Source organism: Vigna radiata, chromosome 9, assembly GCF_000741045.1.
Source record: "Vigna radiata var. radiata cultivar VC1973A chromosome 9, Vradiata_ver6, whole genome shotgun sequence".
Lineage (NCBI taxonomy): Eukaryota > Viridiplantae > Streptophyta > Magnoliopsida > Fabales > Fabaceae > Vigna > Vigna radiata.
The window spans coordinates 3528251-3543951 of NC_028359.1; the positions used below are offsets into that span (position 1 = coordinate 3528251).

The 15701-nt window shown below is 34.6% G+C and overlaps 2 protein-coding genes across 4 annotated transcripts in view; both read right to left on the minus strand.

Moving 5' to 3' along the window:
* Positions 1-5954: 5954 nt before the first annotated feature.
* Positions 5955-6335, minus strand: LOC106773115. Its single transcript, XM_014659805.1, has one exon. The coding sequence runs from the start codon at positions 6333-6335 to the stop codon at positions 5955-5957; it is 381 nt and encodes a 126-aa protein (XP_014515291.1).
* A 1292-nt stretch (positions 6336-7627) lies between these two features.
* LOC106774223 (probable protein phosphatase 2C 9) overlaps positions 7628-15701 on the minus strand; it is an 8666-nt gene continuing 592 nt past the window's right edge. The window contains exons 1-7 of one of the 3 annotated variants that reach the window (XM_022785962.1): positions 15571-15667; positions 14394-14553; positions 14246-14298; positions 12315-12554; positions 11699-11975; positions 8904-9058; positions 7628-8034 (exon numbers count right to left, since the gene is read on the minus strand). In XM_022785962.1, the coding sequence (XP_022641683.1) occupies positions 7894-8034; positions 8904-9058; positions 11699-11975; positions 12315-12452 (711 nt within the window). In that variant the 5' untranslated portion in view covers positions 12453-12554; positions 14246-14298; positions 14394-14553; positions 15571-15667 and the 3' untranslated portion in view covers positions 7628-7893. Of the gene's footprint in view, positions 8035-8903; positions 9059-11698; positions 11976-12314; positions 12555-14245; positions 14299-14393; positions 14554-15570; positions 15668-15701 lie in introns of those variants that run through there. The other 2 variants (XM_022785961.1, XM_014661137.2) reach the window with 2 other exon arrangements.

Here is a 15701-nt window from a genome sequence, read left to right on the forward strand (position 1 = left end):
TCCTCATATGGGCATGTGCAAACATGAAAAAGAAGACTATAGGAAAGTGGTGGTCCCATGTGGGATCCAATTTGGGAGGTAAATGTGTTTGTCATCATTTGGTAAGTTTATGTTGAAAAGAGGAGGTGTGGTTAGTGCATAGTTGACTTACTCATGTGTTTTAGTTGACTTTGCACTTTTGTGGTAAGTGTGGTTTTTAATATCTTGAGAATACCATTATGCGAGAAATGCTTTGTATGTAGTTACAATATGTGTGGTAATTGTTTTCGTGATTATTGTTTAGCTTAACGAGAGTTTCACAATATTGAACCAACCATAGGATGGGATGGTGTTTACGTCTTTGAGTATGTCTCTTGTTTATACTTGCTTAGTCTACGTTTGTACCTTTCCTCTTGTGAGAAGGTAAAAAAGTTGGATCTCTTCATCTTTAAGAGGTGATGGAAGAGATGAGTCTCTTCTTCCATGAGGGTGATGGAAGAGATTACGATTCGAGTGTTGCTTTTTCCTTTTTCAAGGGACTAGAAAAGGATGAATGTCTCGCCCATAGGGTTTTGGTTCATGTTGAGTTTAGTATTGATAAGAGTAGCTTGGAGTTTTACTCATAAGCCTTGAGAAGTAGGGGAGATAGGTTTGAAGTTGCGGTGGAGGACTGCTCGAATCATTCAATTTTGATAAACAGGAATGATGTGGTAAAGTATAAAAGTTGACATATAGTTATAGAGATAGCTGGTATTGGCAAGATTGCATTTTAACTAACAGATAGTGTAAAGCTAATGCGTTGATTTCATTTTACGGGAATGTATGGTTAGATATTGTATTAATTGTTAAAGTCTTACTATGTACTAATGTTGTTTATTTTGATGGGATTGTAGTAAGGATTTAACGACTGAGATATAAATGTCGTAGTTGTGTTTTGATGTTTATTTTATTAGCTCACCCTTACTTTGTTTGTGTTTGTGTGATAATCATATAACTCGTGTTATTATATGGGAGCATATGACGTTATAGGTAATCCAACGAATGCGTAAAGCAACGAGGTTATTGAAAGAATGAAGATTTTATTTCTTTTGGGTTATTTTGAACATTGTTGACTTTTACTATATGTTGAATGATTTTATGTTTTCTTTTGGTTGTAAATGGTTGTTTCGAGTTTTTGTTTAAATAATGTATCAAGGATTTATACTTTTATTTCAGTTAAAGGTAGCGAAATGATTTAAATTGGTTGATTTTATTTTTCCATAATAAAAATGATTTGTATGGAATGTCCTGAGCTAGTATGTTAAATTATACAATAGTAGATGTTCTTATAGATGTCTCTACTAATGAGTAGAGCGGCAAGATGCTTGGGGAGTGCTTGGGAAATTTTCTAGTTTAGTTTTTTTCAAATTCAAGTTAATTTTGATGTAATGATTTCAGATTAATATTTGGAAGTTTTCAACTTTGGAAAAAGTCTTTATTTATTTGATGTTTAATAAATTAAGGTTTTATTACTTCAGTTTTCTTCAATGGTATTAAGTTTTAAATTTTCCACATATATTTTACTCATGACACCCTAAAAGAAAGTGTTACATTTGATGCAAACAAATGGTTAGGATCTCTTACAAAAACCTTCAAACCACATGAAAAAAATAATAAATTGGTGAACAAACACTCAATTATGTGCATTTGATAGAGGAGAGAAGATGAACATAGAAGGAAGTTGAAGAAAGAATAAGAGAGAAGATGAACTTCTTTTAATAGAAACTTATAAGGGTAAAGTTAAGATTTTATAATATTAGGAGGTGTAGAAAGAAAAAATGAAGTGTAGGAAAAAATTCCCCAAAGAAATTAGTGTGCACTTTTAGACAAAATAGGTTAGTCACATGAGCCGAAACAGGGCAGACCAACTCATATATACCACTCCATAATTAAATTAACTTATAATGAAAATTTCAAGCAACCATTCCGATTGGATTCATGTCAGTCACAAACTTTTTCCATTGTGGTAAATTGGCCAAAATTACCATTATCTCATTGGCTTTAGTATACAACAGGAAAAAGGTGACTTAAGATTCTGCCAACTTACAACTACTGTATGAACACATATAGGAAAAAGGAGAAAAGAATATTCTTCAGTTTTTGCTTGTTTCAACTGAAAAATTGTATGTCATTACTCAATAGTTCTTCGTGTCATCGAACAAGGTAAAAAGAACAAACAAGGGCACAAATATCATATGTGAATTTGTACAACATATTTAGAGAATCATGTGTTAAAGTCTAGGAGAATTATGCAGAAATGGCAATTACGTAGAGAAGAGGATACAAAGTGAAAGAGAGTTTGGAGAAAGTGAGAAATTTTTCATGATCTAACTAAAACTCAATGTACAAGTAAAGTATTTAAAGAGTAACTGTGAAAAGAGATTAACTGTCAAAGACAATTATTACAGTTAAAGAGAATTCAGATTAATACACTAATACACCCTCCTTAATCTGAATCTACTAAAGCTTTAACACCAAGTAATTATCTGAGTTTCTCAAATCTGACTTGCTTCAAAGCTTTGGTGAACACATCTGCTATTTGATCATCAGTGCTGCAATGAACCAGCTCCAATCTACCTTTGCTAACCAGATCTCTTAGAAAATGAAATTTGGTTTCATTATGTTTTCTCCTACCATGAAAGACTGGATTTTTGGACAAACATATTGTTGGTTTGTTATAAACTAAAAGTTGCACCGGTTTTCCATATTCAATCCTCAGTTCATCAAACACAGTTTCCATCCACACACATTGACACGCAGTCTCAGCAGTTGTGATGTATTCGACCTCACAAGAGGATAACGCGACCATGATATGTTTCTTGGAGCACCAAGAAACTGCTGCTCCCTTATACCTAAACAAATATCCAAACGTGTTTTTCCTGTCAACCTTATCACCGCACCAATCAGCATCACACCACGCCTCCAATGTTCCTCTTGAATTGTCAGGATTCTTGGGGTAGAAGAGACCAAAGTCTATGGTTCCCTTTAAGTAACATAGTATATGTTTGGCGGCAGCAGCAAGATGGGATTGCCTAAGCTCCTGCATAAATCTATTCACAAGCCCAACTCCATAGTAGATATCGGGTTTGCTATTACAAATATATGGCAAAGAACCTACCATTTGTTTATATAATGTGGCGTCCACCCTCTTCTCGTCTAGATCATCTATCAACTTCAGATTTGCCATAATCGGTATTGTTGTACTATTGTAATTTTTCATATTAAATCTTCTCAACACTTCATTTATATACCTTCTTTGACTAAGAAACATTCCACCGCTTGTCTGCACACATTCCAAACCCAAGAAGTAGCTTAAACTGCCAAGATCCGTCATCTCGAATTCCTCTTTCATTTTCTTCTTAAATTCTCAATCTCATCCACTGAATCTCCTATTATAAGAAGATCATCTACATACAGACATATCAGCAACATACCTTGCCTTCCACCAGTTTTCACATAGACTCCAGATTCTACGGAGCATTTCTTGAATCCTAGTTTGAGTAATACTGCATTGATATGGTTGTTCCAAGCACGGGGTGCCTACCTAAGGCCATATAATGCTTTGTTCAATCTATACACTTTCTCTTCTTCTCCTTTCTTCAAAAAATCTAGAGGTTCCCTCACATAAACCTCTTCCTCCAAAGAACCATCCAAAAACGCGGATTTAACATCCATTTGAAAAATTCTCCAAGCTTTAATGTTGGCCACAGCAATCAACAGCCTCACCGTTTCAAGTCACGCTACAGGAGCAAAAACATATGTAAAATTGACTCCAGGCTTTTGTAAAAAACCTCTCGCAACCAATCTGGCTTTTAACTTTGCTACTTCACCGTCTGGTTTGTGCTTGATTTTAAACACCCATTTAATGTCAATGGGTTGTTTATGCTGAGGTAACTCCACCATCTTCCAGGTTCTGTTTTTCTCTGTAGCTTTTAGTTCCTTCGACATGGCTTCTCTCCACTCCTTTACATTGATTGCTTGCTCCCAGGTGAGTGCTTCTGTGTCGGCCAAAAACGCAAAGTGCACAAGATCACCTAAACTAGTAACGTTATTATCTGAAAACTTCATGATCTACAAGTCTGGTGGATGGAAACCTTGTCCTTTGTGGTCTTCTATTGTTGACTTCACGGTCTGCAGCTGTTTGCATAACATTAGATGAACTCTTATCTTCAAGCCAACTTGGAACATATCCTGTTTTAGATTTTGCTTCGGCCTTCTCCCAATCAAATGTTGCTGCCTCATCCACCATCACATCTCAACTGATGATAACATGCTTATTTACTAGGTCATATAATCTGTAAGCACCTGTAGAGTTATAGCCAACGAAAACGAGAATCTCACTCTTATCATCCAATTTCTTCCTTTGTTCATCTGGAACGTGTTTGTAGCACACAGACCCGAAAAATTTCAAGTGGTAGGCAGTTGGTTTAATTCCAGACCCGCTTTTTCTGGAGTACATGCGGACAAGGCCTTCGTTGGGCTCCTATTCAGAAGATAAACTACAGTAGACACAACCTCTCCCCACAAACAATATGGCAGTTGCTTGGCTTTAACCATACATCTCGTCATATCAACTATCGTCTTGTTCCTTCTTTCAGCTAGACCGTTATGTTGTGGTGTATAGGGAGTCGTTACTTCGTTCACAATGCCTTTATTAATGCAAAATTTATCCATCTCAGTGGAGTTGAACTCTCCCCCTTCATCAGTTCTGAACACCCTAACCTGTGAACCAGATTGTCTCTCTACCAAAGAGCAAAAGTTTACAAAGTATGAGTATACCTCTTTCTTTTCTTTCAACAAATATATCCACATTTTTCTAGTCCATTCTTCTACAAATAACAAAAAATATTTGTTACCTCCAACTGATGGAACGTCGAAGGGGCCGCAAACATCTGAATGTATAACATCTAGACACTGTTTCGCTCTTTTGGGTGTTGATTGTTTAAATCTTTTTCTTGGTTGTTTACCTATAGCACAACCCTCACAGATTTTGTCTGGAGCACTTATTGGAGGCACACCTTTCACCAATTCCTTGTTGTTCAGTTGACTCATACCTTTAAAATTCATATGCCCGTATCTGAAATGCCATAGCCATCCTTCTTCTTCGTGGTTTGCAGACAAACATTGTATAGTTTCAGCATTCAGGTTCACTTTGAAGGTTCTATTACGAGCAAGTGGAGCTTTAATCACGGGACGTGGTTTGTTGTCAAACACCTCTATGTGCTTTTGGTGCATTGTCATGGTGTACCCTTTCTCTAAGAGTTTCCCCAAACTCAGCAAGTTGCTCTTCATTGAAGGAACATACAGAACATCATCCATGTAGGTGATCTTACCGCTTTTGCAGGTGAGCAAGACTCTGTCAACTCCTTCCGCCATGATTGTGCTGTTGTCCGCAAATCTCACACAACTCTTTATACTTGGATTGATGTTTACTAACCATTCTCGTCTCCCCGTCATGTGATTCGAACAACCCCGTGTCCAAATACCAGTTGCATGAATCATCAATCGCCGCTTTATTTACACAGTTTGAGAGCAACGCATGTGTAGGTGCTACGTTGTTTACTGCATGTTTCGTTTCAGTCGACGACGACACGTGTTCTCCATTTTCTTCTGAAATTGACACATGTGCTTCGTTGCACCTGTCCACCGAAACCATTTCTTGCTTACACCTGTTCAACGTCAACTTCTTACATTGCCCTTTTTTCGAACCTTTCAATTGTGCTCATTAACACAACATGGTTAGACTTCGATTCTTCAGTTTCTTGTGCAAGATTGGCTGACTCTTCATTCTTGGTTTCCTTCGTATCTTCATTGTGCCAGCACTTCGAGGAATAATGGCCGTATTTGTTGCATGTGAAACATTAGACGTTTCTTTTATCATACCCTTTTCGACCTCTACCTCTGGAATGCCTACCCCCTCGCCAATTTCCATTCTTCTACTCATTGCTATTGCTATCACTGTTTTGATCTGATGGTTCCGAGTTTCTTCCACCACTGCGTCCTCCGTGTGATCTTCCTCTTCCTCTCCCTCGATTCTTGAAGCTTTGATTGCTTCTCGCTTGCAGTGCCTGGTTCCTTCTTTCTATCAACCTTTGTTCATAGGCTTCGAGGGAGTTTTGCAATTCCTCAACTTTCATCTTATCAAGATCCTTACACTCTTCTATCGCAACGACTATGTGATCGTATTCCTTAGTCAACGTTCTAAGAATCTTTTCTACCATCTTCTTGTCTTTCACAACTTTATCACAGGCCCTCATCATGTTTGCAACACTCTGAATTATGCCAATATACTCTGCAACCATCTCATTCTCTCCCATGTACAAAAGCTCGTACTGCCTCTATAAAGATTGTAGTCTTATTTTTTTTACTTTCCTGAAATTTCCATACCCTTCTTGCAAAATATCTCATAATTCCTTTGTCGTGGCAGCCTTCGACACCTTCTGAAAAATCATCACAAATATGCATTGGTGAAGTAGCATTCTGGCTTTACAATCCAATCGCTTATTCTCCTTGTATTCTTTCTTCACGTCCTCTGTGTCGTCCCTCGAAGGTTTTTTGAAATTTTTTTTCACAATGTTATCTATTTCTTGGAAGCCAAGAATTGCCTCCATTTTGACGCACCAATCGTCAAAATCCTTACCATCAAACACCGAGAGATTACTGTGAATTACACTAGCCATCGCTGCTACAAGATTCTTTCTTGTCATCGAACCGAACTCTGATACCACTATTAAAGTCTAGGAGAATTATGTAGAAATGACAATTATGCAGATACAGAGTGAGAGAGAATTTAGAGACAGCGAGAACTTTTTCATTGATCTAACTAAAACTGAATGTACAAGTAAAATATTTAAAGAATAACTGTGAAATGAGATTAACTGTCTGTTATTACACTTAAAAAGAATTAGATTAATTCACTAATATCACGAAGGAAGTGTTTCGAAATATATTTCTAGATTCAACTTTTTAGAATCTACAATTCGAAAAATGTTAAAAGAGATGATGTATTTTAGAAAGAAATTCATTTTGAAAACTCGTTTCAAAACGTATTTTATGTATTTCAGAAAACTTTATCACAAGTTACGAAAAACTTGTTCCAGAAAACAATTTTCTGATATGAAAATTTTATCCTTAAAATTCTGTTTCGAAAAATTTATTTCAGAAATTCTTTTCTAAAAATCTTATTCTAAGACTCATGTTTCTAAAGCTTTAAAATATTTGTTTAAAAATTTTCCATAATAGAGATATTCAGAAGTCACTTTAGTAAAAAATAACATAATTATTATAAAAATTATAAAAGCACAGTTGGAGATTATGGAAATGAAAAAAAGAAAAGCACAAATAAAAGCCGCACCAAAATAAATTTAATATTTTAAACAACAATTTTAAATAATAATTTAAATTCCCAACAGAAATTATCATTGTTACTTAAATTCGCAATAACAATTTTAAATAATAATTTGAATACACAAGTTAGGTCATTTCAACCATATCATACCATCGGTTTATAAAATAAATGTATAAATTACCCAGTTGAAATTATAAACTGCTGCTGTCATCTTCTTCACACTGCTCCACGACACAATAATAATAATACTAATACTAATAATAATAATAATAATAATGCATATTGAAAGAAAATTATTGTGTGAATCTACACCACGAAGAAATCAAGAAATACTAAACGCCACGACCTAAATTCGAGAATTTAAATTTTATATTTTTACATATGAAGGGAAGGGGCAAAACCTATTTTGCAGGATATTCCAAATTAATGATGGATTTTCATGGGTATGGAATTGCATCTTGATTTGTAGAATAATATATATATAAAAATATATACCCTGATTTTAGAGAGTGTGTATGTTCCAATTTTCAACCCTTGAAACGAACTACAATGCAGGAAATATCATCCTTACTCTCTCTGTTCAATGCCTCAGTGGCTAGTTGTTTGGCTGCTTTTTGTGGATCCTTTATTCTTCTTGCAATATCAACAGCTTCTTGATTTCCCATTACCTGGAATAAGTGTAAATTTTAAGTACATGAATAATTATTTGCCAAATCAATGTGTTTTTCCTTTCCCAATTCCCTCACCCATCATTGAGTTTCATTTTCTATTGTCTTAAACTTATGTGTTAACACTTCCAAGTAAACAAAAGGACTATGATATGATATGTTAACAACTTTTTTTGACTATATACTATGTGTCACTATTTTATTGGTTCGTATATTTGAAACGGACCAATCACGAACTACCACATAGGCAGTTATAAAAAAATTGTTAAGAAAACATTTTTCTAAATAAAATGTATAATGTAAAAACTTTATGCATAAATTACTACAAGAGAAACTTATTTTAATATAGACTTAAACTTTTCAACACTCATCCCAAGTTCCCAACCACTGAACCTACTGAAATGCTACTGGAACTTGCATTTATGGCATAAAAAAAGCACTTGCAACTATTAGCAGCAACACACTATCAAACACTTTTTAGTGATTCTTGATATATTTGACTCAATTATAGTGCTATTTGGAAGTGTGTGTTATTATCCTTTTAGTGTATTTTGAAGGTTCAACAGATAGGTAACAAAAAATTCAGAAGAGAATCTGGACTCAAAATATTGGGAATGGTAATGAAATGGAAACCCTAGATGTAGTGCCAATGATGCATTTGTCCACACATAGGATGCCACTATTAGCAATTGCAATGATGTTAGTCAGAAATTGGGACAAACTTTTGGATTTGAGAAAAGTTGAAATAAAAATAACTTAAATTGTTGGAGGACAGAAGTAAAAGAAATAAGAAATTCAAGGTGAGTTAAGGCATGGAAAGTGCAGTTTTGCCTTAATGGAAAAATAGCGAAAAAGAGAATAACATCAACCTTCCATAGACCATCACTAGCAAGTATCAAAAGTTCAACATCTGGGGTGATATCAGCGTACTGAATGTCAGGATCAGATCGCAAGTGTGTTTTGAGGTTTTTGTCTCCAAAGGCTCGAGAAACTGCTAGCTGCCCATTCACTCTTGCAACATCACCTGATATAAACCACAAAAATGAAGAACATATTACAAAATAGAAAGCATTCAACAAAAAGGAATCCTAGTATTTTCAATCATATATATCATATAGAATGTAAACTTTATTACTACTTGTTATCTTACTTATGTAATCAAATGATTCTTAATTGATTTCGAAAGTATAACGTTGTTCTGTTTTTTCAAATTAGTGTTACAGATCTAATTTATTTGATAAACGTTTAATTTGCAGTAACTGTGATGATGGTGATAAAGTTATTCAACAAAAAATTATTCATGCAATTTGGAGTTTACAGTGATGTCAAATCATTCCTCCTCATATGGTTTCTCCTCAGTGTGTAATACTTATCCAAAAGTGTAGGAAACTATGTTGAACTATAAGGCTTTTTCCTTTTTTCTCTAGCAAAAAAATAATGATGATAGTAATAATAAACCATAATGATATTAAGGTAATAGTAATAACGTCATGATTAATGAGAAAAAAAAAAGAAGCTCAATGATGAACTAAGTCCAAACAGAGAAGTTCAAAGTCATTCTACAAAGTGAAAATGTGATAACCTGGGATTGAATTAAGTGTAGCCACAATGAGTAGCATGCCCCTCTGGTTGGGTTTTAACACAGAAAATAGTAACCATTTGGACCATCACTTGAAGACAACTTAGAACACTTAGGGAAATGAATTTTTTGTTTTTTTTTGAGCACACCCTAGAAACAAATGATTCCATTCCAAAATAATACACTTATTGGCTACATTTCTTGTTTATGTCCACAAGAACATCTCAACAAATGTTCACTCTTTTAAAGAAGATAACTAGTTTTCAAACAAACTTGAGAAAATTGTTCTCATTACAAGTTTTTTTAACAAATTTAAAAACCCTCTCAATTATAAGTTGTTGAAGATCCTACTTTGACTAAAGATATGTCTAAATTATAGTATATGAGTATATAAGTTACCTTACACTGATTTTGTAAAATAAAGTTATATTTAATATTCATTTTCTAAGATGGTATTAAAGCCTAATTTTGATCTAAGGACAGGTGACTTATGGGCCCACCACACTTCTACTGCGCAGCTCTATTTCTACAATTATAACATAAGTTTTATGAATAGACTTGAGTAACTCTTCCCAAATAGCAAAAACCTGAGTATCCCACTCAAAAATTTCAGTAGAATGATAAAGACTATCTCACTTGCATGTGACTCTCGCATCTCTTCTATTAAATTTTCACACAATCTTCCTCTTAATATAGTCTCTTCTCTCTTCCCAAGAACTCTCATTTAAAATGGTGGTAAATGACTTCATTCAAGAATATGATTTAGTAAACTTAAATTATCCCACCTCTCCTCCTAACAAATGTTCTACTACCTCTTGGAATACACTTTTTTCTGAATTTCCATGAGATTCCACATCAACTAGAAATAAAACTAAATCACAATATATAAGTGAGTGTAAACTTCACCTTATAAGTCAGTTTTGTATGATTGAGTTAAGTTTAAAGTTCACTTCTTAACATAATATTAGAGCTATGTTAGAGTCTATCCAGCAAAGTTCATTCTTTGCTACATTTATTGTTCCACATGCTATCATCCTGTTATCGAACCACCCATAGATATACAATCCCATGCTTGATATGAATATGCTTAGGCGTGAGAGGAATGTAGGGGAGATCTTATATTGACTAAAAATAAGACCAAATTACAATATAGGATGCAAACCTCACTTTACAAGACAGTTTTGTAAGGTTGAATTAGACTTAAAGTCCATTTCTTAATAGCACCTACTTTTGAAGACTAGAATTCGGACAACTCCCACAATGGTCATAACTAAGGCAGGTTATGAGTGTCCACTGTTAAGGTAACCTTCCAACAAGACAAAACCATGATTGGTTCGTATCACATTATTTGATCAAAGGTTTAAAGTGGGTATAGAGCTTAGCCTTAGCTGCTTGTGATATTATTTGGATTAAATAATAACTACAAAATTAAAATTCAGGAAACATTAATTCAACAAATGAAGTTGTGTTGTGATAACCAAGCAGCTTTGCACATGGCATCTAACTCACTTTTCCAAGAAAGGACTAAACATATGCATATAGAAATAATTGTCATTAAGTCTGAGAAAATTATCTCTCAATAAATTTCACAGCTCAATAAATTACAGAAATCTATCTTGAATTTATTCTCAAGTGTAGTGAAGTTAACAACTTAACAAGCATTAGCCACAACCATATGATAATCATTCTACTTTATAGATATCTCATAAGATCCAGTCATCCTAAAAATTGGAATGGTGGCCATATATAAAGCAATACGGACAAATATCTTACATTTAAATTCAGGTTAGTTACATTGACTGCAGCTTACTTTGATTTAATTTAACCTATCCTTCACTTTTTTTAAACTTTCATACTTCTCCTTCAACCCATCCTTTACTTTTTTATTGAGTAAAAATCATACACATAGATCATTCAAACCTCTCTCTCACACACACATATAATCTCCATCTCCCAGTTAAATGTAATTTGAAAAGGAAAAATAGATTATGAGAGTTGTAAAATCTCATATTATGGGGAAAAATATCAGCATTGAACACCTAAGGCAACAACTCATAGAAACTTGCAGCGGGTTAATTGATAAACCTGGCATGTTTGAGACAAAGCCACCTCTTGTCTCAATGCTGCCCCTCTCAGTATTGGGCTCATGATCAGTTGTCATCTGTGCAGCCTCCCCTCCCCTTGACACAACAGCTCGAGAATCTCCTACATTGGCTACCCATAATTTCTGATTATTTATGAGGATTGCAGTCACTGCAGTTGATCCTCCTCGTCCCAGATCAGGACTATGAGAAAGAATTTCCTGATCTGTTGTTACATAGGCATTAGAAATGGACATGAACGGATCATTCCAGAAGTCCTCCTGGATAAAGAATCACAAATTCACAATCATAAATATATTTAAGATAGTAAGAACAAGTATAACAAGCCAAATTTACCACTATTTGATCTTTCAAATTTATCTTGCTAGGACAGAGATCTTACCAACCTCTTCAAGACTTTAAAACTAAAATGACTTATTATTTCATTCATACTGTTGATAGCATTATACTGATTGCCAAAAAGCATAGGAACTTGAGAAAAAGAAAATCAGTATACTATAAGCAATATAAAATAGAAACAAACAAAACTCTTTTCCAGATAAATCAGATGAAAGTATGATAAATGCATAAAAGCTCTTTAGTTTGATTCAACAACTCACTTCCTTCAAGATATTAGGAAACAGGTGCTTTTGTAAATAGGCCGGTACACTGTCTCCCAGATGCCCATCATATATAGCAAAAAGGCCAAGCTCTCGCCCATTGAACTGGACAAATTTTGCTACATGGTAGTCCTCCATGGGATGGTTTGCTTTCCCTTTGACTAGGCTATAGCCATATTTGACTGAGGACTGACTGCTCTTGCCCTTGCCAGAGTTAGATGAAGATCGTCCTCCAACCACCTTCAGATAGAGAAATTGAAATGCAACAACAGAAGACTTTATAGATTTTCTTTAACATATTTCAATAATGTATAATAACGGAAAGGAAAGAAAAACTTTATATCTATGATTACCAAAAGGGAATATTAGTTGGAAGATGTCACTAAGACAACGTCAGCAACAAAATGAAGAAACATATTAATGATGATCTCATATTTCAATCTATTTATGGTGTTTTCTATTTAATCAATGCCCAGATGCTGCAAGAAATCCATCATTGGCTTGGTACCAAAATATTATCTATCAGCGTAACTAAACATATGATAAGCCACCACAAGTAAAGAAGAAAGGCATTAGAAAAGTAGATCAAAACACACTGATCAGCACAATAGACCAATTTTTCTGTTAATCTTAGACAAAATAGCCATTTGAAATGAAACATGTCTCACAACACAAAAGCCAATTTAATCTTTACAGAGCTACCTATAAACTGAGAAACTTCTCTTTTCAACCTGTTTCAGCATCAACATTTCTGATCCAGTAAAGATTGATTATGATTTGTGAATTATTCATCTCACAAAACCAACCATATTCTTTCTCTCATGATGCAAGAACACTTCTGCCCATTCTGGCACCAATATCTTCAGGCAGTGAAGGAAGAAGCCAGGAAGTGACTAACCCTCTTTGAGCCTCTTGGCATGTCCTGACCTTCAGATCTACTAAAATACATTTTCCCAAAAGAAAAATCCATATAGGACTATTTTTTCCTTCAAACAGATAGTCAACACAAGCTGCTCAAGTTTACCTATTACCGATTGTCTTCACATTCTGGAGTAGCCTTCTGTAAGTATATGCCAACTTATTTTCAAATTAACTGGTAGCCATTGTAAATAAATAAAGTCATTTTTAGGCTTTCACTTAATAGCTTAAGAGAGTTAGTTGACATGGCACCATCTCTGATTTGATGATCTGACTCCATCACTTTATCTGTGACCAAGTTCGAAGTATGAGAAGCTTCCATTGTCTGATAACATTTGTATCCTAATGGTTGCTCCCGCCCATGTTATTCCTGCATTTGTGTTGTACTTTTACGGGTATTTAGCTTACCTCTCTCTTTTTCCTCAAATTAACTCCTTACATGGGTTTATCTGCTTTTGCATTCTTTGGCCCATTTCTTTCCATTACACTACACCATAGCTACGTGGTTCTTATTCCTAAACTGGTTGGCATAGTTGGTATATTTTTTTTTAGCAGTTTGTTTAATTTAGATATATTCTTTTTCTGCATCATTCATCATGTTCTCTTCCAGCTCTATGTTGATCAAGCCAATTCAGAAGATTCAAATTTTCACATTCCAGTCCTCAACTGACGTTTTGGACATTCGTCATGGCAACCATCCACTTCTCATATAAACATTATTCAACAATCATTTTGCAGTACCTCTGAGAATGCTTGGAAAGAAAACAATGTTATAAAAAGAAAATTCCAATCATAAGGAAAGGAGTTCTTCCAACCAGGGGTCAGATTGAATTTACAAGGTTTGCATTTTATGCCAGTTAAGAAAGTCAAGATCATCAGAGGTGAAGCATGGATCACAAAGGCAGAAAAATAATTTGAAGTGCAAAGAAGTGAAGATTATATAGCCTAAATTAACAAAGGAAGAATCAACAATCCATTGGTTTAATCTTGAGAGAAACAGAAGATGATCTCACTTGGAATTAGTGCTTCTATGACCAAGGGTTCATGAGTTTCTGTGCAACCTTTACTGTATATACAACAAAACCATATGATTGCAGGTACATGAATCAAACAATACCAATGTCTACTGTATAAAACCAAATTATGAGAAAGAGATTTTACATTCAAGGCTTTTTCAATATTTTCTCTTGGAGTTTTCCTTGGTCAACCACTACCCTATCATTGATCTATCCTCCATCTAACCAATTCTTTCAACAGGGGATTTAATTGTTCGCTTCCACACATGGACAAATCATTTCTGGCAAGATTATGTCAAATGTTCCTGGAAAGGTGGTATTCCTATGTAAATATCCATTATTTTATCTAGAAAGTACATTCATCTACCAAAATATTCTATTTCCAGAATACTTACGCTCTAGCTAGCACTTCACTACCCAGCTATCACTACTGTTGGAAATATCATATTGCCTCCTGGTATAACCAAATTAAGTATATAATGGAAGATACTTCGCACAAAGCAAACTGGTTTTGTTGATTGAGTTAGACTAAAATTCAAATTCTAAGATTGGAGTTTATGTGATCAAGTCACTTGCTATTATGTCATTATTATTAGACAACCCACAAATGTTCAATTCTGCAAACTTCACACTTGAAATATCCAATGATCATTGAGGGAACTGAGATGTAGTTCCTACATCAATTAACTCAATGACCAAATTTAAGTATATGCGTAAGAAAAAACTCTCACCTCACAAGTAAATTTCGTAGTGTTGAATTAGACCCAAACCAAATTTCTAAGACATACCATAAAACACAGTTGGTCTTATAGCTATTTAGCCAATCTCCTTTTAAGCCTGATGAGCTCCATTGTTTTATCACAAATAACACAGTCACTTGTCAATTTCATCCATTCTTGTACTGCAATCCTATTATAGGAAAATCCTCCAAGGCCCCACTGTTCTTTATAATTAAATGGTGGTATGAGATAAAGCAAACTCATTCATTCTGTAGTCGTCAAGTCAAAAACATTCTTACATGGACGAGCAAGTTAGAGATATGAAAAAAACATTGTTATGTCTCAATCAAAAGCTTAAGCTTTCAGAACAGCTGGTTGTTAAACAACTGTTTGAACAGAAATAATCAATTCACAGAACATTTCTCATCAAGATTAAGAAAATAAAATTTGGAAAAGTCCCAAGTCCATTCTCTAGCACAGCACCAGAGCTTAAATCTCAACTCTCAATCAGCAATTCACCACATGACATCCTCACATCTTCATATGGAGATTGATTATTTCCAAAAGAAAAAGAAAATATTCCAAAGGGACAGAATTCCTCACCTGGCTGACAGAGCTGAAGCAACAAAGACTGTCCATATAATCCAGCCCCACCTCAACCTTTCCGTCTATCAGTCAACATCTAACTCTTACCACAAAACTGCAAACAAGAAAAAAAAAAAAAAAAAAAAAAA

What these genes read in the sequence shown, in the direction of transcription:
- LOC106773115 (XM_014659805.1), bottom strand. Translation starts at nt 6,335, where the DNA reads ATGGGAGAGAATGAGATGGTTGCAGAGTATATTGGCATAATTCAGAGT.